Source organism: Chelonia mydas, chromosome 3 (genome assembly GCF_015237465.2).
Source record: "Chelonia mydas isolate rCheMyd1 chromosome 3, rCheMyd1.pri.v2, whole genome shotgun sequence".
Classification (NCBI taxonomy): domain Eukaryota; kingdom Metazoa; phylum Chordata; order Testudines; family Cheloniidae; genus Chelonia; species Chelonia mydas.
Window position 1 is genome coordinate 98,263,589 of NC_057851.1, and position 22,302 is coordinate 98,285,890.

Below are 22,302 nucleotides of genomic sequence, written 5' to 3' on the forward strand. Positions count from 1 at the left end.
AGTTAGGATTGCACACCTGAAAGCTGTGATATGTTTGCCAGGCAGCAGAGAATTCTGCTTCAGGTTTTACTCTTATATTCTAGTGGATTTTTCTGGGAGCAGTTTGGAATGAGGAGGGGGGACTAGGGATTGGGAGTAACTGTTTTGTTACCCCAACCTTGATTAAACCTGTAACTACTTTCTTCCACAATTAAAATATCCATGAAGCAGATCTTCTGATCTGGGTTCCATGTTACGTTAAAGTGGTGCAGCCTCCAGTTAAAGCTGATTTAGGGTTTGAAATGGTGAACTAAAGGCCCCTGTCAAGGCTGATTCCCCACTCTAGCACTGCGAGTGCAGAAGATGGGGTCCCACAAGCAATGAGATATAGGGAAATTAAAGGTGCTAGCCCCTTGCCTTTTGGCACTGTCCTCTGGCAGCCAGAACATGAAAGGCAGAAGTCCATTACCTACTTGTATAGCCCTGACCAGGCCAACAGCCTTTCCTGGGTTTTATCCTTTCCCAGGTGCCCCATGGTTGGTATAGTGTGGGCCAGCTGTAGGAGCTCCCATATAAGGGGTTTAGGCATCAGGTTAGAGGAGCCTCTGTAGCTGGTACAATGTCTAATTTCTCCATTCAAACTGGGGAAACACTGGGTGTTCAGTCTGTCACAAATATTCTGACAATGAGTAAAGCACTCTTGGAGTGTTGAGTCTTCGTGCTGGTCTGCCACAATGTGGAAGTTGTGAGGCAGGGCACTGTACTCCAAGACCATAGCTTAATCTGAGACGCCCTTTTGCTGGATACCAAGATATCTGGACTGCTGGGCTATTCCCTTTCCAAGATCCATCCTCTGAGAAGGCCCTTCCTAAGGCTCCATGATATCACAGGCACAGGCCCAAGCTCTTCTGTCCTTTCTTTGCTTGTTCTGCAACATGAATTTTATGCAAGTCTCAAAAAATCTGAATAGGTGGTGGGGAATAGATCCAGGCATCTTCTGAGTAGGCTCCTTCTTGCCCCTCCAAGAACTCAGACATTGAGAGAATGGATTCTCCTTCCATGAACACTGGAAGATATTTCCAGTCCTGCCCCAGTAGCAGCAACCAGAGTAAGCAATCCAAGACTCTCACCCAGTCAGCCCACCTGGTTCACTGCCTGTAAGATTAGAGGCAGACAACCAGACATCACCATGGATGCACAAGAATCAAAGAGGTTGTCCTGGATTTAAGGCCTTGGGCAAAACCAAGTCGCTTTGAAGCAAGGTGTGCCTGCAGCCCAAGTCTAGCAGACCTTCCATGACAGTTTGGTCCAATTTTTACTTGGACTACTTAGGGAATGAGGGGGGCTTACACGTTGGTTGATTGCCTCCCCAGACAGACTGAAACTGCATCTCAGACCATCACATTCCCTCAGTGGGCATTCACACTTGATGTGACCCTATTCCCTACAGCAATGATAAATCATTGGACTCTCCCCAGTGGGTGGCCACAGCACCTGGGCGGCTGAAGCTTTGAAAAAGTCAGTCTTTTCAGTTGGGGCTGTGGCCATGGGTGGACCCTGGTTCCAAAGTTGAGTAGCTCTGGGCCAAGCTCTCCTGCAAATGTTTCTGGGTCTCAATGGTGTCATCTTTTGTCCCCATTCCAGGCCAGGCTAGCCCATTGTGGGGCTGGGTTTTCCAGCCCTGGGCACCTTCGCCTCCAGGAACATTTCCGTCATTTCCAAGGCAGCTGCTACAGGCAGTGGCCAGAATAACAGATCCACGCCTGTATCTGAGCTGGGAGGACTTGTGAATATTGCTTGAAGACCATTGTTCATTAGTTTCCCCCGTGGTCTTGGTCTCCAGATCCTGGAGTCTTTGGGCTACTAGTTCCCCAAACAAAATAAACTACATCGGCAAAAGGACTTTTTTGTTTGTGTAACTGCATCCACACTAGGGCTTTTGCCACAGAATAGCTATGTTTTTGGAGGGAATTTTTTTCACATTCCTAATCAACATAGCTATAACAGCAAAGTGTGAGTGTGGACCAGGCCATAGCTTTCTTGGCATTCTGCCTTCTAACTGGCAGCTCTATGGTGCTACATCTGAAGTCACTCAGCTCACCCTGCAGACTTCCTGGTGTCCTTGTCTGGTGCGCAGAAACTTTGCCACCATTACTTGCCCAAGTAACATTTCTGCTTCAGGCTTTTAGGCCTCATTTCCAGAGGTGCTGAGCACTCACTAGTCCAGTTACAATCAATGCGTGCTCAGGATGCTCAGCACCTCTGAAACCAGGCCCTAGGATTTTTCCAGACTGATCTACTATGCTTTGGCTATCCAGCTCTGTCTCATGTGCCTAGCAGGTATTTTTAATACACAATCACCAAAACTATCTGGGCACCAATTATATTAAGATTAATCACAATAGGGCAATGTAAGGACAAACGTTCCCAGTTATCTAACTTTAGGACACCACACTCCATATGGCAGAATAGAATAGAATGATTTTTTTATAGTGAGATTAAGAAACTTTAAAATCCTTTCCCAGTCACCAAGAATAATAAAGTTATACATCCTTCTTTGCAGCTATGTATTTTGATGGTCTATAGAATGCACACAGTGACTGAGCAGTGATATTGTTTCTCTTCTTTCATTCCTCCTACAGAGCTGCTGCAGGAGCCTGAAGCTGTGAGGTTAGAAGGTTCCTCAGAACAGATTTGATCTGTGCATATCCGCCTCCAGAAAAACAAAACAAAATTTCTGTGGTAGAGTAGAAACTGCACCTTGAACAACCTCAAGATGATGACAGGGGAAGAAACATTGTTGGTGATTCTCAGTTGAGCAAAAGGACAAGGGCAGAATGTTGGCATATGTGGCACAAATATAAGGAAATCAGGGAAAGCTGCAGAGAGGGATTAGAGCTGTGAAAGGAAGAAATGGTAAACCAAGTCTCCATTTTTGAAGGCAGAGAGAAACAATCAAAACAATCTGTTCAGAGAGATGATGAATACTTTCCGTATACCATCACTGCCCCCTTTATAGCTCTAGCTTCCTTACATCAAAAGGCCCCCACAATTACAATTCATCCCTCTCCCCATTCCTTGCCTACCTCGGTCTAGTGATCTTTCTCAAACACCAGCTTCTTTGTATCCATCCTCTACTTTTAGGACCTGATTCTCTTCTCACTTATTCTGACATAAAGCAGGATTCACTCCACAGAAGCCCATGGAGTTACACTCATGTAAAACCAGCATAGGTCAGAGAAATTCCTAATAACTACTATGAGCACCACCACACAGGGTTTGTAGGCAGCTCACAAGACTCAACCATTAGCTCCCATTATGGATGCTTAGCAGTAATTTTAAAAAGTAACATTCTGCTGGAACAGTCACGTGGTTAAAAAAAGCTATGAACTTTGTATGCTGAGGTACAGCTTTTAAGTAGTTAAGTGTGCACTGTTATAGAAAAATGGATTCACTAAACCAGTGTGTGGACTCTTATGTTTAAAAAGGGAAATGATCAAAATGGTTACAAATATTTATAAATTGTAACTTTGGAATTGGCACTTGACACTGACATGTGACAAGATTAATAACCACAAACATGGCTTCACTTTGAGGCCTAAAAGGAGGAAAAACGAACCATAAAAGTGCTTTCTTGCTTATATCAAGCCCCCAGCAACTTTTCAAGTCACCCTCTGGTCAGGATCCAAATTACATTGTATGACAAACTCATGCCTTGGTACCCCAGGCTCTTTATAAATGCTGTCACTTCTTTTGACCTTAGCAGCTAGCCAAAAAATTAGCAGGTTTTTCCAGTGAATAGGAGAAATTGCTGATATTCAAGTAGTTCTTTGAAGTGGTTTTGTTTATTTACAGAGTCCTGTGTCTCTGAACACAGAAGGAATCAAACAGCAGGAAAAAACTTCACTGCTCCCAGCACCAAGAACACTCTTTTCAGCTGACCTCTCCTGACTTTTTGTGGTCAGGATGAACACTCTTCATCCTGACCACAAAACCTCTCCCCAGGTTTCTTCAAAGGCCATACACCATGCTTGCAGCAGCTCCTTCAGGCTGTTCATTTAGCTCTCTTGGTCCTCTGTGTTCTGCCAATTTCTCTCTCTCTCTCTCTCTCTCTCTCTCTCTCTCTGTAACCCCAAACAATACTCAGCAAAAGCTCTTGGACAGGGTCACATATTCCTTCTGCCTTAGGTGAGGGATTGTCTTTTCAGTTATGTTAACTGAAAGGAGTACTCACATCTATCAATCTTAATGCGCTTTTAACTTAACCCACAACAAGGTTTCACCACCTCATAACAATACTATTGATGAAAGTCTGCATTCATTTTTAAATTTTTTGTTCACTACATGAAAACACAATAAGAATAATTTCCCCTCAAAACACCATGGGAATATGCATTTCTCGCTCTGGTACTGTACATTTGTAAAGGCCTGTAAAATATTTTTGACCCTTCCTTCAAGAGACATAACTGACTGCTGTCCGCTGTGATCACACCTCTCTGAATAGGGCCAGCCCCAAAGATTTAGGAAAGTTTTTTGACACATTTTATGTAAAAAGAGAGATGCGAATCTTCCACTTGTGCTGAAGTCTGTGCACAGTTATCAACATTTTAAAAAGTGTTTTTAAGAGTCATTTGTCAAAATAAGCTGGGAATGTGGGAGTCAATGGATTGTCCAGTTGATAGGGATTTTTTGGGTGAATTTTGCTGAATGTTAGCACTTTATAAACCTTAATTAATCATTTCAACACTCCTGTGAAGTAGCATTATTATCCTCATTTTACAGATAGGAAACTAAGGTTACATCTACCATACAAAGTTTCATTGATGTAAGTTACATTGACGTACTACCAATGACGTTTGCATATTGCCTGAGAGTATGCCTCTTGTCTGCTTGCGATGGCACTCCATTACTCACCAAGAGTGGTAGCATCTATGGAAAATGTGGTGCACCATGGATATTTACATGGATATTTATCCCTGTGTGTCCTGCGCCGCCATCCAGTGCAATGCCTTGTGGGACATTTTTACAATGCTTTGGGAATACTTGTGATTCGCTCATAGATTTCTGGGAACTTGGGATCAAATTTCCATAAAGCCATTTTCTCCAACACATAATGCTTGTTTCATTCCATAATTTTTGTGCTGTTATTACAACTCTCACAGTCCTATGCTCTGCTTTTCCATCTCTGCCATCTCTCTGGCAGAAGCATGTGCTCTGCAGAACTTCGGACAATATTAATAACTGCTGCTGATACAATACACATGAATCTCTTGTATTTGTGGAATTTCAAGTATGACTACAACCATGTGTGTGAGGAGGAAGAAGAGGAGATGTTTGATGATAATGACTGGGTGCTGATGCACAAAGCAAATAAAAATGGCAGGTTGCTGTTGACTCTCACAGAGCAGCTCTACATGATGGATTGCTGCTTCTGGGACCAAGAAACAAGCACTGGCTGGTGGGGTCACATCAGAATGCAAGTTTGTGAAGACGAGCAATGGCTTCAGAACTTTCAGATGCAAAAGGCCATGTTCCTGGACCGGTGCGCCAAGTTTGCCCTAGCCCTCCAGTGCAGAATCACCAGAATTAGAACTACATTGACAGTAGAAAAGTGAGTGGTGATCACACTAGGGAAACTTACAATGCTGGATTGCTATCGGTTGGTGGGAGATCAGTTCGGAGTTAAAAAATCCACAGAGGGTTCCATTGGCATCCAAATGTGCAAAGGGATAGTTTTCCCATAGTTATGCAAGAGCTGGTTGCATGATGCTTACATCTTTAAGAACACAGGTCTTTTCCAAGAGCTGCAAGCAGGGACATTCTTCCCTGGTTGCTACATTCCCATTTGTGCTGTTGAAATGACAGTAGTGATTCGGGGGGACCCTACCCTTTACTTCCTTGACATCAATGAAAGATTCATCTATTGCAGTGGTGGGCAACCTGTGGTTCACGGGCCACATGCGGCCCATCAGGGTAATCCACTGGCAGGCCACGAGACAGTTTCTTTACATCAACCATCCACAAGCACAGCGGCCCGCAGCTCCCAGTGGCTGCAGTTCGCCATTCCCACCCAATGGGAGCTGCGGGAAGCGGCGGTCCGAAGGTTGCCGTCCACTGATAAATTGGCTGAGCAGGTGCAGGATTATTGTTGAATGTGCTTTCAGTAGAATAAAAGGTTCTGGTGATGTTTACTAGCTAGACTGCATCTCAGAGAGAAAAAATATCCCAATGGTTATAGCTACCTGTTGTGTCCTGCATAATATCTGTGAGATGGGGGGGAAAGGCTACCAGCAGGGTGGATCAGCTGTCTGCTGAGTTTGAACTGCCAGGCACAAGGACTATTAGAAGAGCCAGCCATACAAGGGCACCATTTAGGGATGCCAGGGGAGGGCTGCAGCCCCTCCACCCCAAGTTTTGTACCGCCAGTTGGGAGCAATGCTGCTTGCTCCTCTGCCTCCTCCCCTCACTAGCTGGGAGCGAGAGTGACGCACACTGCTTTCGTCGCTTACTCCTCTCCCCGCCGCCCCTCACCAGTCAGCAGCAATGTGGTTCACTCTTCTTTCCCCTCCCCTCCCTGGGCTGGCAATTCTTTGCTTGGCCAATAGGAATGAAGAGGTGTATCTGGCAGAGCCAATAGCAGGACTGGGAGTTTCAGCAGCACTTTTTTCAAATTAATTCCTGAAACAAACAGGCTCAGGGAGTGGTGTGGGGAAGGAAGCTCTGGGCTTAGGTCAGAAGATCCTTGCTGCAGATTTCACCATTCACCTTAACATGGTGACATGTTACAAAGCAGGAGCAAGCCCCTTGTGACACCAGTAGAAACAGGGCTGCTCTGGCTGGAGAGGGGGCTGGTGCCCCAGGCACATTTGGGGATAATTATCCCCACAGCCAGCCCAGCTTTGGAAGTTTCAGGCAGCAAGAGTAGAGCTGAAGAATGACCACCTAGGATCTTTCCCTGCTGCCAAGAAACAAACACGTGCTGTCACTAGGGTTGTCAACTTTCTAATTCCAGAAAACTGAACACCCTTGCCCTGCCCATTGGCCCTCCCCTTCCCCGAGGCCCCGCCCCCTGCTCACTCCATCCCCCCTCCCTCCATCATTTGCTCTCCCACACCCTCTTTCATGAGCTTATTTTCACGGAAAGGCCCAAACAGGCATATTTATTGTTTTGACAGATGTATTATGCTAAGTCCAGGTTTTATTTGTTACAGGACACTAGAGCTCACAGCAAATTAGTCAAAAAGGGTAATTTAAAAAAATGAAATTTCACAAATATTTTCATGATTCTTTCCCTCCCCTCTTCCCATTTTTTATAACCAGCTCCATGTTTTTTGTTCACGAAAGTAATTATAATTTTATGTGTGGAATTAGGACCACACATTATCACAGCTGCAATGGGTCCATTAAAGGCCCACTCCTGAAGCCCAAGAGCACAACCACAGAAATGCACACCTGTCCAGATACCTATAAAAATAAATCTGTAGAAACTGACTCCCACACCTACATGCAGATACATGTGTATTCATGTGTACACATCTAGCATGCACTAACACATATAACTCCACATTATTTATTATTACAATTGTTGTTTAGTGCCTGGAGACCCCAACTAAGATCAGGGCTCCAGGGTGCTAGGTGCTGGACATACACATAAGAAGAGAGAAACTGCAACAAGGAGTTTATAATGTAGCTAGACAAAGGTGGGGAGAAATGTATGATACATTGGCTCTTCTATTATTTTCCTTGTTTGATCTAATACATTCCTTTTTAGCTGAGCATACTTCCACCTACTGGATAGAATATATATTGCATAGGTCATTCTATAGTTCCCTGTACAGAGGTGTAACAAGCCTCATGGTCCACTAGTGGTTGCCTCCCATGATAACCTGGATGGAAAGAAGTGGGGCAAAATTCTATCAATGCTGTGGGTACCAGCAAGGTGATAGAGGGATACATTGCAGAAAAAGGACGGAGGGTTCTGGTTTTGGTTTCTTTAGTTACAAAGCTGTGGCTACCAACTTTTGTTCTCCTTCTCCCCCCACTCCCGCCACACACACAAAATCAGTTTTTTTAAATTTGTTTCTGTGCTTTTTCATTCTCAGAATTTTCCAGTGTTTGTATTCTACTTTGACTCTTTTCTGAACACATTCTTAGGCTACAGAAATCTTTTCAGACACAGTGGAGAAGAATATATATAAATGCTGAACACTGAAACGTAACATTTGCAAGGTGTGGGATGTTTCTGGTTTAAATGCGTCTTGTTAACAATTCCTTTAATGTGGGAATATCTGAAATTCTTATAGTAGGTCCTAGGGTAGTTGTCATGTTTTTGAAATGTATCTGGTTTCTGACATACAAATGTGTATTTAAGAACTGTGGCTAAATCTCCAAAGTCTTAGTTTTACTTCTGAATTAATTCACACCCATATGTCATTGTCAAAGTTGGTTACTGAAACAAAACAGATCTCATTTGTGCCATTGAAAATATACCCCAAAGTTTCAATATAGTTTTGTAGTTCTTGCTTTATTTGTAAGTATTATTCTCATTTTACAGTTGGTGAAACTGAGGCATTCTTCAAGACTGAAAGTGTCTTCCTATACGCGTGAAAAACACCTGGCATAGTGCAGGCACTACTAGCATAGACATGACAAGTAACTTTTACCAGACCACATAGTGAGTTTGTGGTGAAGCAACTGGGAACAGAACCAAGATGGCCTAACTCCCTCTCCCCTGCTCTAACCACAATTGCATCCCAATATCATAGTCGAATTTCATCTTAGGCTGTTGGGCTCTCAATTTATTTGCTATCTTATACAAAAAAACTTTGGCCTGACCATGTCTTTTTAATTATTATTAATACCTGTATTACAATAGTGCCTGCAGGTTCAAACCAAGATCTGGGCCCCATTGTTCTAAGAGTTGTACAAACACTCAGGGACTTGTCTATGCTGCAGCCACTGCAGCGGCAGAGCCAGGGTGTACCTGTGCCACATAGTGACATAATAGCGTCTAAGTTTTCTACAGTGACAGGAAGGGGTTTTCCATCGATGTAATTAATCAACTTCTTTGAGAGGCGATAGCTAAGTCAAGAGATGAATGCTCCTGTCAACCTAGCTGCATCTAAAGTGGGGGTTAGGTCAACCTAACTATGGTGCTTCGGATGTAAAATTTTTCAAGGCCTGGAGCAACAGAGCTGAGGGCTGATCTACACTACAAACTTACACTGGTATAGCTACGTCTCTCAGGGGTGTGAAAAATCCACATGCCTCAGAAGCTCTCCCGCCAACATAATGCTGTGCATATGAGCGATTATGCTGGTGTAACTATGTCGCTCAGGGGGGTCATTTAGGCTATGTCTACACTGCACTTTCATCGTTAAAATTTTTGTCACTCACGGGTGTGAAAAAACACTCTCTGGACAACAAAAATTTTAATGACGAAAAGAGCCGGTGCGGCCTGTGCTTCATCAGTGAGAGATGCTCTGCGGCCAATGAAGCTACTGCCCCTCCTTGGGGGTGGTTTTATCTTGTCCTCAGGAGAGCTCTCTCCTGGAGACAAAGAGTGGCTATGCTGCGTGCCTCACAACGGCAAGGCTTTAGCAGCACGGCTGTGCCACTGTAAGCTGCGCAGTGTGAACACAGCCTTATTTGCACCCATCAGAGCCATATATTATGCTGACATAAGCTGTAGGGTAGACATAGCCCCCTGGGAAAGGAGGTGGGGAGGAGCTGAGCTGTGGGAATCACTGATCTTCTTCCCGCTGGCGGGCCCATGGGAGAACTGACAAACAGCAGGGCTTTGTGGGAAAGGAAAGGGGAACTCTGAGTGCAGGGGCCACAAAGGATCCCAAGCAGACATGCCAAACCCGTGGGAAAAAATGCAGAAATTGGGCTGGTTTTTGGCTTAATTGGCTTGAGAGTTGCTTGTTGGCTAGTTTGGGGCTTGTAGCGCCTTTTTGGGGGTGGGGGGGATCAGCCCCCAGGCAAGCACCGCGGGCCACGGGGATCTGGTCCCAGGGCGCGTTGGGGCTCTTAGGGATCCGCTTGGTTTGAACTGGGATTAGCCTGACTCGTGGCTCAGTGTGAAAGTCGGGGGTTTATTTACCGCGTGGAAGTTGGCAACTGGGACCCCCAGACGGGAGCAAGGGGAGCAAAGGCAAAAGCAGAGGGGCGCGGAGTCCTCCAGGGTCTGTGGGAAACGCTCGGACGGGCCCCGGTCTCCTTTTCACAGGCGGTTCCCGCCAGCGGCGCGGCTTGGCCCGACGCAGCCCGGCCCCGCCGCTCGGCCAGAGGCTCCCGCCCGCCCCGGCACGTTGCCGTGGAAAAAAGTTTGGGCGGAAACACGTCACCCAGCTCGGGAGGGGGGACACGGGGGGGGGGACACAGGCAGAGGCGACTGGGGGAAGGTTTTGTTGTCAGCAGTGCTTGTGAACGGGAATCAGTGACTGACAGACAGTGACACGCACGCACCGAGCAGGGCGCGTTCGCCCCCCGCCCCCCTCGCCAGGGCTATCGCCGGGGATCAGGCGCTTCTGAGGACACCTCTTCCGGGAGCGCGCGGCGGTGCCGGGGTCCTCGCGCCCTTAAGTAGGTGCCGCCGAGGGCCCCGCCCCCTCTTTCGCTGGTAACTCGTAGAGGCTGCGGGGTAGGTGGGAGCTGGGCCGCGGCGCGAATTCAACCCCCCCCCCCACCCCGCCGGGGCATCGGGCCGGGGCTGCGGCCACCGCCACTAACCTTCTCGCTCTGCCTCTTGTGTTTCAGCAAATCCCGGGCGGGAGCGACCCCCACCGACCATGGCCGAGGAAGGGTGAGAGCCGGGGCCGGCGGGCGGGCCGGGGTGGGGGGGTGAGTCGGGGGGCGCTGGGTCCTGGCAGCCGCGCTCGGGGAGCGGGGGGGGGAAGACGCGGCCCCGCCTGGGCGATGCCGGGCCCAGCGCGCCACGTGCCGCCCATGTGGCTCCGCCGGGCGCTCCTGGCCCGGCCCAGGCCTGCGCGGCCCCGCCGCGTGTTGGGAGCCTGCGGGGGGGTGGCGGGGTCGCCGGGTCGGGGGCTTCACCTGCAGCGGTGGGAGTCGGGCCGAGCTGCAGCAGGATTGCGTGTCCCTGCGCGCACCCCCCCGCCGGTGTGCTGTTGCTCCGGGGCTCCTAAGGCGGGAGGCTGGCAGGTGAGCGAGGCGCTCTGTCTCTGTGTTCAATTGTGTAGCATTGCTGCTGGAGGTGTAATGGATGTTAACACCGCCCTGCAAGAAGTGCTGAAGACCGCACTCATCCACGATGGCTTGGCTCGTGGTATTCGTGAAGCTGCCAAAGCCTTGGACAAGTAAGTTTTATGTTGGGGCTATGTATTGTAACGAACAAATGTGTTTGTTGAGTTATGTTAATGTATGTGCAGTACCTGATTTGTATAGGTATTTAGATATATATATTAGCCTGAAAAGGTTTTGGCTTGGAATCTGAGCCTTCTGTTTACTGCTATATGTAAAATGGGTAAACCCAAAATTACAGTCCCAAAATGCTGGGTTTCCTGTGCTTGTGTTATGTAGTTGCGTCATGTAACTGAGTGCACACAAGCAAAAGTAGCTTTCATGAACAGTTGTGGGAGTTTTAGCGCACACAACATGATTTTAGTTTAGGAAATCTGAGTCTGAGTGTAGTCTGCTTGAGCCTCTACTTTAAATGTAGTTTAAGACTAGTATGGCCCTTGTTTTGGAGAGCTGATACATTTCTTCTAGGCCAGGGATTATTGGAAGATTGAGTTTTTTATAGACAATATAAGTCTACTAAACTTAATAGTGTGCCTTTAACTGGGGATAAAAATCTTCTCAAGATCTCCTTGAGAATAGGTCTATTTGGGAAAACTTGTCTTCAGCTTTTTGGTAACCTTTAATTTATTTTCTGGTTTCATTCGATGAATTTCTGTATAATATATTGCAAAGAAAATCTTATAAAACAGAGCACGAAGCTGAAACTATGTGTTTGTTACCATATGGTATGTGAGTTGGTCTCAGCACACAGTGGCAAAGTAAGATAGAGATGCATGTGTGAATAATCTCTTTAGGTTCAGTATATAATAGCTTTCAAAACTCCAATAAAACTACAGTGTTTGAATGATGACTCTCAAAAATGTCGGATACCCCTTCACTCTTTTTATGAGTGATAAAAGTAGTCTGACAAACCTGTAAGTTTAAGGGAATAGACAGAAAGATAATATAAAAACAGGAGTGAGAAAGGAAGAAGACAGACTATGTACAGTCAACTGCCTGAAACATACTTTAGGAAATACAGTTCTGTTGCCAAAAGAGACATTGCTTTTTGAGCTGCCTATATGTAAAACCTTATTTGTTGTAGGCTGGGTGGGGGAGCGGGGGGTATTAGCACAGGACCATGGTTAGTATTGATATTTAATAGGCGGATTCTTTCAAAGTGTGTTAAGTACAGTACTAGGAGCCTGCTTTTAGCCACATTCATCTCTTCAGATAATCAGATGTGTGGTGCAGGATGAAATAGATGAAGTAGCATCATGGTTGTAATCAGGTCTGGGTGTAATGATTCGGATCCTCATGATATTCACATCTCACTTCCATTTCTTGCATGAGGAGGATCACGAGAGACCAGAGCCAAACCCATGCCCAGGATTCAGGTGGATCCCATTCTTTTTCAACGGTGCCCTCCCCAACATTTATCCAATATATGTTATTCATAGAACTTTAACTTGAGAGATTGTGAACAACTACAGTAACTCCATTCCAGTCACCAGCAGGGGAATAAAATTGCACACAAAGTTCCAACAACTCCAGGCATTTTAATGGTCAAAATGCATAAAGTAAAGATATAAAATTCATGGCTTGTGCTGCTGGGTTTTTTCTTGCCTGGACTCCTGTAACTGTTTCTTTCAGGTCTCCCTCACTCTCATCTTCCTCTTCAAACTATCCAAAAAGTATGTATTGCAATCGTGTACAGAGGTCCTAATTAAACTTGAGGTCCTGGCATGATAGCTGCTTTTCGAGGCAGGGATCTTGTCTGCCTGTTTGCAGAGTTTATAATTTAAATTTCAAATATAACTAGTGGACATACATTTTTACTTCACAGTCATAGTTGTGCTAATGGATTGCTGTCATTTGAACTATGCAGTGAAGGCCTCACTCTTGCAGTTGACTGCTTGCTGTAATATGGGGGTGTGCCTATATGCAGTCATTTGGAGAATCTGGGCTCTAACTACATTACACTACGTTAAATCAAGGGCAGCGGTTCCATGTAATCAATGGTTTTTGAGATTGTTTCCAAAACTGAAGTGGATTCCTGTCAGTTAAACTAGAACTCTGATATTGATGCAGTAAATCCTTCTAAAGCTTGATTAAAAGTTATTTATTCTCTTGTAAACTGAATCTGAAGATATTGGTGGGATCAGATAGGTTTTACAAAAAGTGGTGTAATGCAGGCAAATAGACATTGAATATTGTATTTTAGTTCATGGCTTAATTACTAATGAAAATCTATTGACTTTGGAATAACTTGTGTAACTTGTGTATAAATGTTCTTTGTTTTAGACGCCAAGCCCACCTTTGTGTACTTGCTTCAAACTGCGACGAACCCATGTACGTAAAGTTGGTTGAAGCCCTTTGTGCAGAACACCAGATCAACTTGATAAAAGTGAGTATTGAAACTTTAGTTACAAATTGAGAGCTGTATCAATATTGTACTTAAAAATATACGTGTGCCATAAGTGATCTGATACAGTAGTCTACTCAACCAAGACCCATTTCTGTTGGACTAGCATTTTAGTGCTATGAACTAAGCATATTAACACTACAAAACCACAAAAGTATAAAATATAAGGCAGAGGAAGAAAATTAAGCTTTTTCAGTAAGTAATGTTGAAGTCCAAGTAGACTGTGATTCAGTGGCTGCCACTTCTGCCTACAAATGAATTTTGTTAGTCTGAGGCTCTTAATTGCAAGTCAAAGCCACATTTACTTTCTTCAGAATCCTGTTAGAGCTGTACAATGATGATAGTTTGGCTCCCTCTACTGATATTTGTGAGGAAAGCAGCCACAAACGTTACCCAATGTTTCTGAGTGTACAGCGGCTTTGATCTTATTCTGAATGCACCAAGGAAAGTGCAGTTCTAATGTACTAATGTTTTTAACAGGTTGATGACAACAAGAAACTGGGTGAGTGGGTAGGTCTCTGCAAAATCGACAGAGAAGGAAAACCCCGCAAAGTAGTGGGCTGCAGTTGTGTGGTTGTCAAAGTAAGAGTACAAGTTTTTTCCATGTTTCCTCGGTTTCCAAAAAATAAGTAATAAACCTAGAATATAGTTTTAAATAGAAAAATATTTCTACCTTGTAAATTCAGTGCCAATTTTCTGTTCCAGAAAAACATTGTTTCCTGTATTGAAAAAAATAGGCATACGTGAACTAACATTCGTATTTTATAATTAACTTTAGTGGTATTTTTAGAAACAAAAAGTTTTACCAATCCCAGCTCAATCTAATGTGTTTTCTTTTGTTGCTGATTATTTTATAGTGCATAACTAGACATTTGAGTACAAGATTGGTAGAAAACAGTAATGTTTTAGCCTTCAAAGTTAATATTACCCTTTATTGGAAAAGATCTGATTCTCTTTTAACAAATAACCAAATGCCAGTAAATTATGTCTGCTTAACTTGAAAATGTTCTGCAGAAATCATTAGGATGGTGCTGGCAATAACAAAGCCATGGTACGAGCCTTAAGGACTTGCTAGTCCTTGAGGTCCCTGAAAATGGCTACATATTTTCCATAGTGGACAACACTAATGGTTACTCTGAATATTTTCATATTTCTGTCATTGTTCTGGATTTTAATAAATGGATTTCCTGTGATCGCTAAGGCTTTGCCACAGATTCCATGTTATCACAACAATTAGGTATGCTTGCCTACATTTTACCATTAGGTTCCCTTAAGTCTCAGGCACTCAGATATGTTGTAGGGTATTTTGGAAGAGTAGCAGAGTATCTGGGAAAGTGCAGTCCACTTGAAGTTGCTCAAGGAGCACAACAAAGAGATGGTAGAAGCACGCTGCTTTTGAACACATTTTTTTTGGTCAAAGTACAGGGGATTATTGGTGTGTTTGAGGGGAGTCAAGGATGAGAATAGATTTTCAAAAATACTGTGTGTGTATATATAGAGGGAAAATCTAGCAGTTAGTATGCATGTTTATCACTGGATACCTTTTATCCAAACTTCTGCACAGCTCAGTTTCTTCAAACAGTGGGAAGTACATGAGGTGTGTGCAACTTATTAGTATATTAAGGAGGCTAAAGTGAATATTTAGGGCTTGTCTACACTTGTGAGTTAGAGCGCATTAAAGCATCCCCGGGCGCTCTAGCTCACTGCCCGTCCACACTGGCAAGGCACATAGAGCGCTCTGACTCCGCAGTTAGAGTGCTTTTGGTAGTCCACCTCGGCGAGTGGAATAAAGTTTGATGTGCCTCGACTGCAATGCTTTGGTGTCAGTGTGAACAAGGTGTTGTATTACTGTGCTCTGATCGGCCTCCAGAAATGTCCCATAATCCCCTTAAGTCAAGTGGCCACTCTTGTCATTGTTTTGGAATCCCTGCAGGAAAGCGGATATGCCCTTTCAAAGCTCTGTTTCTGACAGCCAGCATGCTTATCTGCTCCGAGACAAATCAAACCATTACTGTGGAATGCTGTGTGAGAGGGAGGCCTGCTGCTGCTGTCTGAATTTACAAGACAGCGTGCTGACATGCTCTCAGCCCCCCAAAACCTACTCTCTCTCCTCGCACATACACACAACGTGCTCCCTGTCACACTCCACCCCATGTTGCAGTCACTTGCATGCTGGGATAGCTGTCCATAATGCACCGCTCCCAATGCTGCTGCAAATGTGGCCACGCCAGTGTGCTTGAATCTGACAGTGTGGACAGACTGCAGCGCTTTCCCTACTGCTCTCTACGAAGGCTGGTTTAACTCAAAGTGCTCTACGTCTGCAAGTGTACCCATGCCCAGAGAGTCTCTGGTTGTTACTCCTGACATGAGGGTGTACATGAACAAGTATATACATACCTGTACATCGTACTTGAAGAATAAAGTTTGTGTGCCCATATTTCTAACTGCTGAATCTGTCTGAGTATCTTCCACTAAAGTTTACCCCAACATAGCCAAACAAAAATATATTGTAATTTAGCATTTAGCTTACTCTGAACAAAGATGTATTAATTTCCAAAGATGTGTGTATTCCATTAATTTACTGTTTTGTATTATAGGACTATGGCAAGGAATCTCAGGCCAAAGATGTCATCGAAGAATACTTCAAGTGCAAGAAATGAATGAAAAATAAATTTTGTCAAGCCTGACTAATTTGTCTTTTTTTGATGGGCAGCATCTATCATTATCTCTCAAAAGTACACTTTCTAACCCCTCCTTTCATCTTAGGTCTTTTGAGGGTAGTTTATCATTCATTCAACTATATCCACGTAATTACGCAAACTCTTGCTGTCAATTGTAGAGAGAACCTAATTTTGTTTTGGGGGGGGATTGAGAACCTCTATGGCAGTATTGCAGCATCTGTGATGAAAATTTGGCTCCCTCTACTGAAACAAATGAGGAAAGATGCCTGAATTGTTACCCAAATCTTCTGAGATGCAGCAAAAATTCCTTAAAACTAGCTTATTTTGGCACTTTTTAATTAACACTGGATACATTTTAAGTATGGTTTTTCTATCTTTTGAGAACTTAACTACACAGTTCTAAAGGAAATTCAGGTTTGAATTAGAGATTTCAGCTCAGATATGTTTTTATAATGCGCTGAATATAAGTAACTTTCACCCCAACCTTTGGGAGCTTCTGGATTTTGCTTTCTTATGTTTAGATATGTTCTGATAAGGAGTTCTGGCTTTGACTTCTCTCTGTGAACCAGACCAAGTAATCCTTGTAAGGTCCCATTATAAGTGAAATGCTCAGATTATTTTGACCTCTTGACCATACTTCTTCCCTACTTTGTGTACTGGCTGTGGCTTAATTCACTGGCTGTGAAAAGTGAATGTTAAACTACCACTGTTCTAATTAGATTGCATTTTTGTTAGTGTGGGGAATGCACTGTCTGAGTTGTGAGGGAAATTTATAGGAACCAATTTGATACCTTCATGCTAATTAATGGTGAGGTGGATTTCCTTTATATAATATTGTGAAAATGTCTCCTATTGGAGTTACAATTTTCAAACTTGGCAACTAGATATTGTGATTAAAACTTGTGACAAAAGCTGGACAGCTACAAGAGTGATGTTGGCCTTAGAATGATAAAGGTCCCTTTTCCTACAAGCTGAGAAGGAGTTGGCTCAGGTCATTAGGGACACCTGAGTCCAATTCAGGGCTGCCTGAGACCTCTAAAAATCCCTCTGGTGAGAAGAGAGACAAGTGGCAGTAGGGAGAGAGGCTTCTCCCTACAACAGAAATAGCCAAAACTGAGTACTTGTTTAGGGGAAGGACTAACACCATGGGCACATAACAGGATGACACCCTTCGGGGGGGAGGGGGGGTGAAAGGTATCCCCCTTTATTTTGTGTTTGAATATTTCTTTTGTGTGGTGGAATACTTCAAAGCCTAACTTGAAAATATTGATAAACATAGTGGGAAGGAAGACCCACTGTCCAGAGTGTGACTGATTTACTGCAGGCCCTCCTACAACCTGATGCGGAAATGCCTTAGTTTGTGGCTTTTGTTTAGAGTTGATAGAAAAATTTTGTATACCAAATAGGGTGTTTTGTCAAACGAGAAACGTGAAAGCCTAAGAGTATAGATCTGGTTAATATTTGTCCATACTTTCTCAACCCCATTTATGTCCAACTTTTTGCAATAGTTTTTTTCAGTTTTAGTCCAGGTTGGTTAAGTACTCTGAATCAAAATCACTTGCATACTCCTAGCAAGTGCAGACCATTTTATATGCCATATGTTTGTGGTGCACTGCTTAGCATTGTGGTCTGAAAATAATGCTATAAATCTGATTATGTAGGAGATATGGACTTAAATATTTTAGTATTTATTACTGCGCAAATGAATTCCAATTCAGCAGTTTCTCGCTGGAGTCTGGATTTGAAGTTTTTTTGTTGTAAAATAGCTGGTCACGCGATTACAGACATGAAAGTCGCTATTTTACACCAAAAAAACTTCAAATCCAGACTCCAGCGAGAAACTGCTGAATTGGAATTCATTTGCAAATTGGATACAATTAACTTAGGCTTGAATAGAGACTGGGAGTGGCTTAGTCATTATGCAAGGTAGCCTATTTCCCCTTGTTTTTTCCTACCCCCCCGCTCCCCCCCCCCGACGTTCTTGTTAAACCCTGGATTTGTGCTGGAAATGGCCCACCTTGATTATCGTACACATTGTAAGGAGAGTGGTCACTTTAGATAAGCTATTACCAGCAGGAGAGTGGGGTGGGAGGAGGTATTTTTTCATGCTTTTTGTGTGTATATAATAAGATCTACACTTTCCACAGCATGCATCCGATGAAGTGAGCTGTAGCTCACGAAAGCTTATGCTCAAATAAATTGGTTAGTCTCTAAGGTGCCACAAGTACTCCTTTTCTTTTTTCGTATAGATAACAATTCACAGCCGTAAATCCCATTTTTTCCTTTCTGTAAACTCCCATTACTCATCTTTTTTGATTTATGCCAAATGTAGCTATCTAGTTGTGTGGAAGGGAGAGGGGGTTGTCATCTGTGTACACCTGTATTGATTGTTCTCCTGATTCCAGCATCTTCTCCACTTTTCCCATCTCTGTGACTGTGGTCTACACTTAAAATTTATATCGGCAGGGATGTGAAAACCTCTCCACACCCATGACCAACATAGCTAGGCTGACAAAAACCCCAGTGTAGACACAGCTATGCTGTCAGAACAGTGTCTTCTGTAGTCATAAAGTTAGGTGGGGAGATGGTGTTGCTACACTGCCAGAAAAAACTCCTTCAGTCAATGTACTCTGTGTCTTCACTAAAGGGCTATGCTGGCATAAGCTCTGTAGTTCAGTAGTTCTCAAACTTTTTGTTTCGCAGACCACTTGAAAATTGCTGAGAGTCTTGGCAGACCACTTGATGATCTTTCCAAATGTTTGTACCGTTAGGCAACTATTGTAAAGCGCTTTATTAAAAAAACCCCCCAACCTTAATAATAAAGGTTTTTTCGTTCCACAAATAAAAGTACACAACTCATATTTTAATATCAGTAGTCTTGCCTTTCTAATGCAATGGATGTGCCCTCCCTCCCTCCCCCACCATGGCAGCCCCCGAGCTGGGGCTGGGAAGGAGGGGGTCTCCCCTGCCACAGAGCTGAGGCTGGGAAGGAGGGCCATCTCTCCTGGCAGCTGCAGCCCTAGAGCTGGGGAAAGTCATCTCTTTCTCTTGCTGCCGCAGCCCTGCACATCCCAAATTCCCCCCACTCCCTCTTCTCACCACACTGTCCCCTCCCACCTACCCCCTATTCTCCCCAAGGCCACCACCTCACCTTACATGTGCATCTTCTCCAGGGTCCAGGTACCTAATTAGTGGAGCCATGCCTGCCTGGCTCCCTTAATTAAGTGGGTGGCCCTTCATTGTCTTGTGTGCGGCAGGCCAGGCAAACACCTTAGAGGGCACCACAGTTTGAGAACCTCTGCTGTAGTGTATACATAGCCTATGTACAGGCTCTTTTGCATGGGGAGTTTTTCCAGAATAGCTATTCCTGATTGATTAATTCTGAGTATAGATGCTCCTCTTCTGGAATAAAAGTGTTATATTCTGAATTAACTTAATCCACTTTGGAAGTGAGTCAAACTAATTTAGAATAAGGGTATGACTACATTACGTCCTCACTACCATGGCTAGCATTGACTTACAGAGTGGTGCACTGTGGGTAGCTATCCCGCAGTCTTCGCCAGCCATTGGAATTCTGGGTTAAGCTCCCAATGTCTGATGAGTCAAAAACATTGTCGCGGGTAGTTTTGGGTATATGTCGTCAGGCCCCCACCTCCCTTCCTCCCTCCATGAAAGCAATGGTGGGCAATCATTTCACACCTTTTTTCCTGGGTTAGCCATGCAGACGCCATACCACGGCAAGCATGGAGCCCGCTCAGCTCACCATCAGAGTATGTTTCCTGGGTGCTGCTGGCAAACGCGGTACTGCATTGCTACAGAGCAGCAGCTCCTTGCCTTCGCGGCAGACGGTGCAATAGGACTGATAGCCATTGTACGTTTCCTGGGTGCTCCTAGCAGACCTCGGTGAGGTCGATCAAGGGTGCCTGGACAGACATGACTATCCTGCTCTTAGAGCACCTAATGGGAGCCAGAGCCTCCAGGTCATTCTCTTCTTTTTTGTCTCATGGAGATTCAGTCCTGCCTGGAATATCATGCAAGCTGGAGGCTTCTGCCTCAGGCTGCTTGCCCAGCTGGCAGCACCGCGCAGTCGCACCTACCCCAGCCTACCCCTTGCTCCCATGGCTCATGAAGCCTGGACAGTAGTAAGGAGCAGTTCAACTATAGGCTGAGCAAGTGCAGAATGGTGGTAGAATGTGCCTTTGGATGTTTAAAAGCTTGCTGGCGCTGTTTGCTGACTAGGTTAGACCACAGTGCAATCAACATTCCCATTGTTATTGCTACTTGCTGTGTGCTCCACTATATCTGTGAGAGTAAGGGGGAGACGTTTATGGCGGGGTGGGAGGTTGAGGCAAATTGCCTGGCGTCCGATTTTGAGCAGCCAGACACCAGGGCTATTAGAAGAGCACAGCAAGGCATGCTGCGCATCAGAGAGGCTTTGAAAACCAGTTTCATGACTGGCAAGGCTTCGGTGTGACAGTTGTGTGTGTCTCTCCTTGATGCAAACCTGCCCCCTTTGTTGATTTTAATTCCCTGTAAGCCAACCACCCTCCCCACTTCGAAATAAAGTAACTATTGTTTTGAAACCATGCATTCTTTCTTTCTTAATTAAAAAAAAAAAAAAGAAAACGGACAAGGTAGCCCGGGTGGGGTGCGGGAGGAGGAAGGGACAAGGCCACATTGCTTATTGTAGCCACACTAACAATCAAACTGTTTGAATGACAGCCTTCTGTTGCTTGGGCCATCCTCTGGAGTGGAGTGGCTGGGTGACCAGAGCCTCCCCCTGCCCCCCTTCCCCTGCATTCTTGGGCGTCTGGGTGAGGCGGATATGGAACTTGGGGAAGAGGGCATGCAGTTATACAGTGGATGCAGCGGGGGGCTGTGCTCTTGTTGGCTTTCCTGCAGCTCCAACAGACACTTCATCATGTCCGTTTGCTCCCCCATTAGCCTAAGCATCGCGTCCTGCCTCCGCTCTTTGCACTCACTTAATTCTTTCCTGGCCTCTGCCACTGAATGCCTCCATGCATTAAGCTGTGCCCTACCAGTGCAGGAGGACTGCATGAGCTCGGTAAACATGTCATCACGAGTGCAGGGGTTTTTTTTGCCTTCTAATCTGTGATAGCCTCAGGGATGGAGATGATAGGGGGAGCGTAGAAACATTTGCACCTGGGGGAGATAAAAAGGGAGAGTAAAATTTAAGCTGATACATTTCTGAGAACAAAAGGGAGACTCTTTCACAGTGAATCAAGCAATTCACAACAGACAGCACATGTGCTTTAGGTACAAGGTCACACTTTGCCTTTTATATTGAGCACCTGCTGGTCTGGTGACACATCACACACACACGGCTGGGCAACAGAAATCGGTTTCCAGGCAGCCATGGTAAGCCTTTTGGTACACGGGGATGGCTTCTTACGCCTTCATAGGAGGGGAGATATGATTGCTCTCTATAAATATATCAGAGGGATAAATACTGGAGAGGAGAGGAATTATTTAAGCTCAGTACCAATGTGGACACAAGAACAAATGGATATAAACTGGCCATCGGGAAGTTTAGACTTGAAATTAGATGAAGCTTTCTAACCATCAGAGGAGTGAAGTTTTGGAATAGCCTTCCAAGGGAAGCAGTGGGGTCAAAAGATCTATCTGGTTTTAAGATTAAACTTGATAAGTTTATGGAGGAGATGGTATGATGGGATAACATGATTTTGGTAATTAAATATTCATGGTATAAAGGCCTAATGGCCTGTGATGGGATGTTAGATGGGGTGGGATCTGAGTTACCCAGCAAAGAATTTTCTGTAGTATCTGGCTGGTGAATCTTGCCCATATGCTCAGGGTTTAGCTGATCGCCATATTTGGGGTCGGGAAGGAATTTTCCTCCAGGGCAGATTGGAAGAGGCCCTGGAGGTTTTTCGCCTTCCTCTGTAGCATGGGGCACATGTCACTTGCTGGAGGATTCTCTGCTCCTTAATGTCT

The 22,302-nt window shown here is 44.7% G+C and overlaps 1 protein-coding gene and 4 non-coding genes across 7 annotated transcripts; all 5 read left to right on the forward strand.

Annotated features, from left to right (window-relative positions):
* Window positions 1-217: 217 nt before the first annotated feature.
* On the forward strand, window positions 218-16,332 carry RPS12 (ribosomal protein S12). Of its 3 annotated transcripts, none has more exons than XM_043542937.1 (6): window positions 218-224; window positions 10,741-10,786; window positions 11,181-11,297; window positions 13,525-13,627; window positions 14,126-14,227; window positions 16,243-16,332. In XM_043542937.1, exons 2-6 carry the CDS (start codon window positions 10,773-10,775, stop codon window positions 16,303-16,305), a joined length of 399 nt encoding a protein of 132 aa, XP_043398872.1. In that variant the 5' UTR covers window positions 218-224; window positions 10,741-10,772; the 3' UTR covers window positions 16,306-16,332. The 3 variants fall into 3 exon arrangements, with proteins under 3 accessions (XP_043398872.1, XP_043398871.1, XP_037750746.1); XM_043542936.1 differs by lacking the exon at window positions 218-224 and adding an exon at window positions 10,425-10,603; XM_037894818.2 differs by lacking the exon at window positions 218-224 and adding an exon at window positions 10,511-10,624.
* LOC114019095 lies at window positions 12,079-12,153 on the forward strand. Its single transcript, XR_003564234.1, has one exon. It is a non-coding gene; the product is annotated as a small nucleolar RNA SNORD101 (small nucleolar RNA).
* On the forward strand, window positions 13,972-14,060 carry LOC114019097. The gene has a single exon (XR_003564236.1). It is a non-coding gene; the product is annotated as a small nucleolar RNA SNORD100 (small nucleolar RNA).
* LOC114019096 lies at window positions 14,617-14,750 on the forward strand. The gene has a single exon (XR_003564235.2). It is a non-coding gene; the product is annotated as a small nucleolar RNA SNORA33 (small nucleolar RNA).
* Window positions 16,333-16,538: 206 nt separating the features above from the next.
* On the forward strand, window positions 16,539-16,623 carry LOC114019098. The gene has a single exon (XR_003564237.1). It is a non-coding gene; the product is annotated as a small nucleolar RNA SNORD100 (small nucleolar RNA).
* The last annotated feature ends 5,679 nt before the right edge of the window (window positions 16,624-22,302 follow it).

Coding starts and splice junctions, on each gene's coding strand:
- RPS12 (XM_043542937.1), top strand. Junction 13,628..14,125: donor ACCAGATCAACTTGATAAAA/GTGAGTATTGAA, acceptor TGTTTTTAACAG/GTTGATGACAACAAGAAACT. Junction 14,228..16,242: donor GCAGTTGTGTGGTTGTCAAA/GTAAGAGTACAA, acceptor TTTGTATTATAG/GACTATGGCAAGGAATCTCA.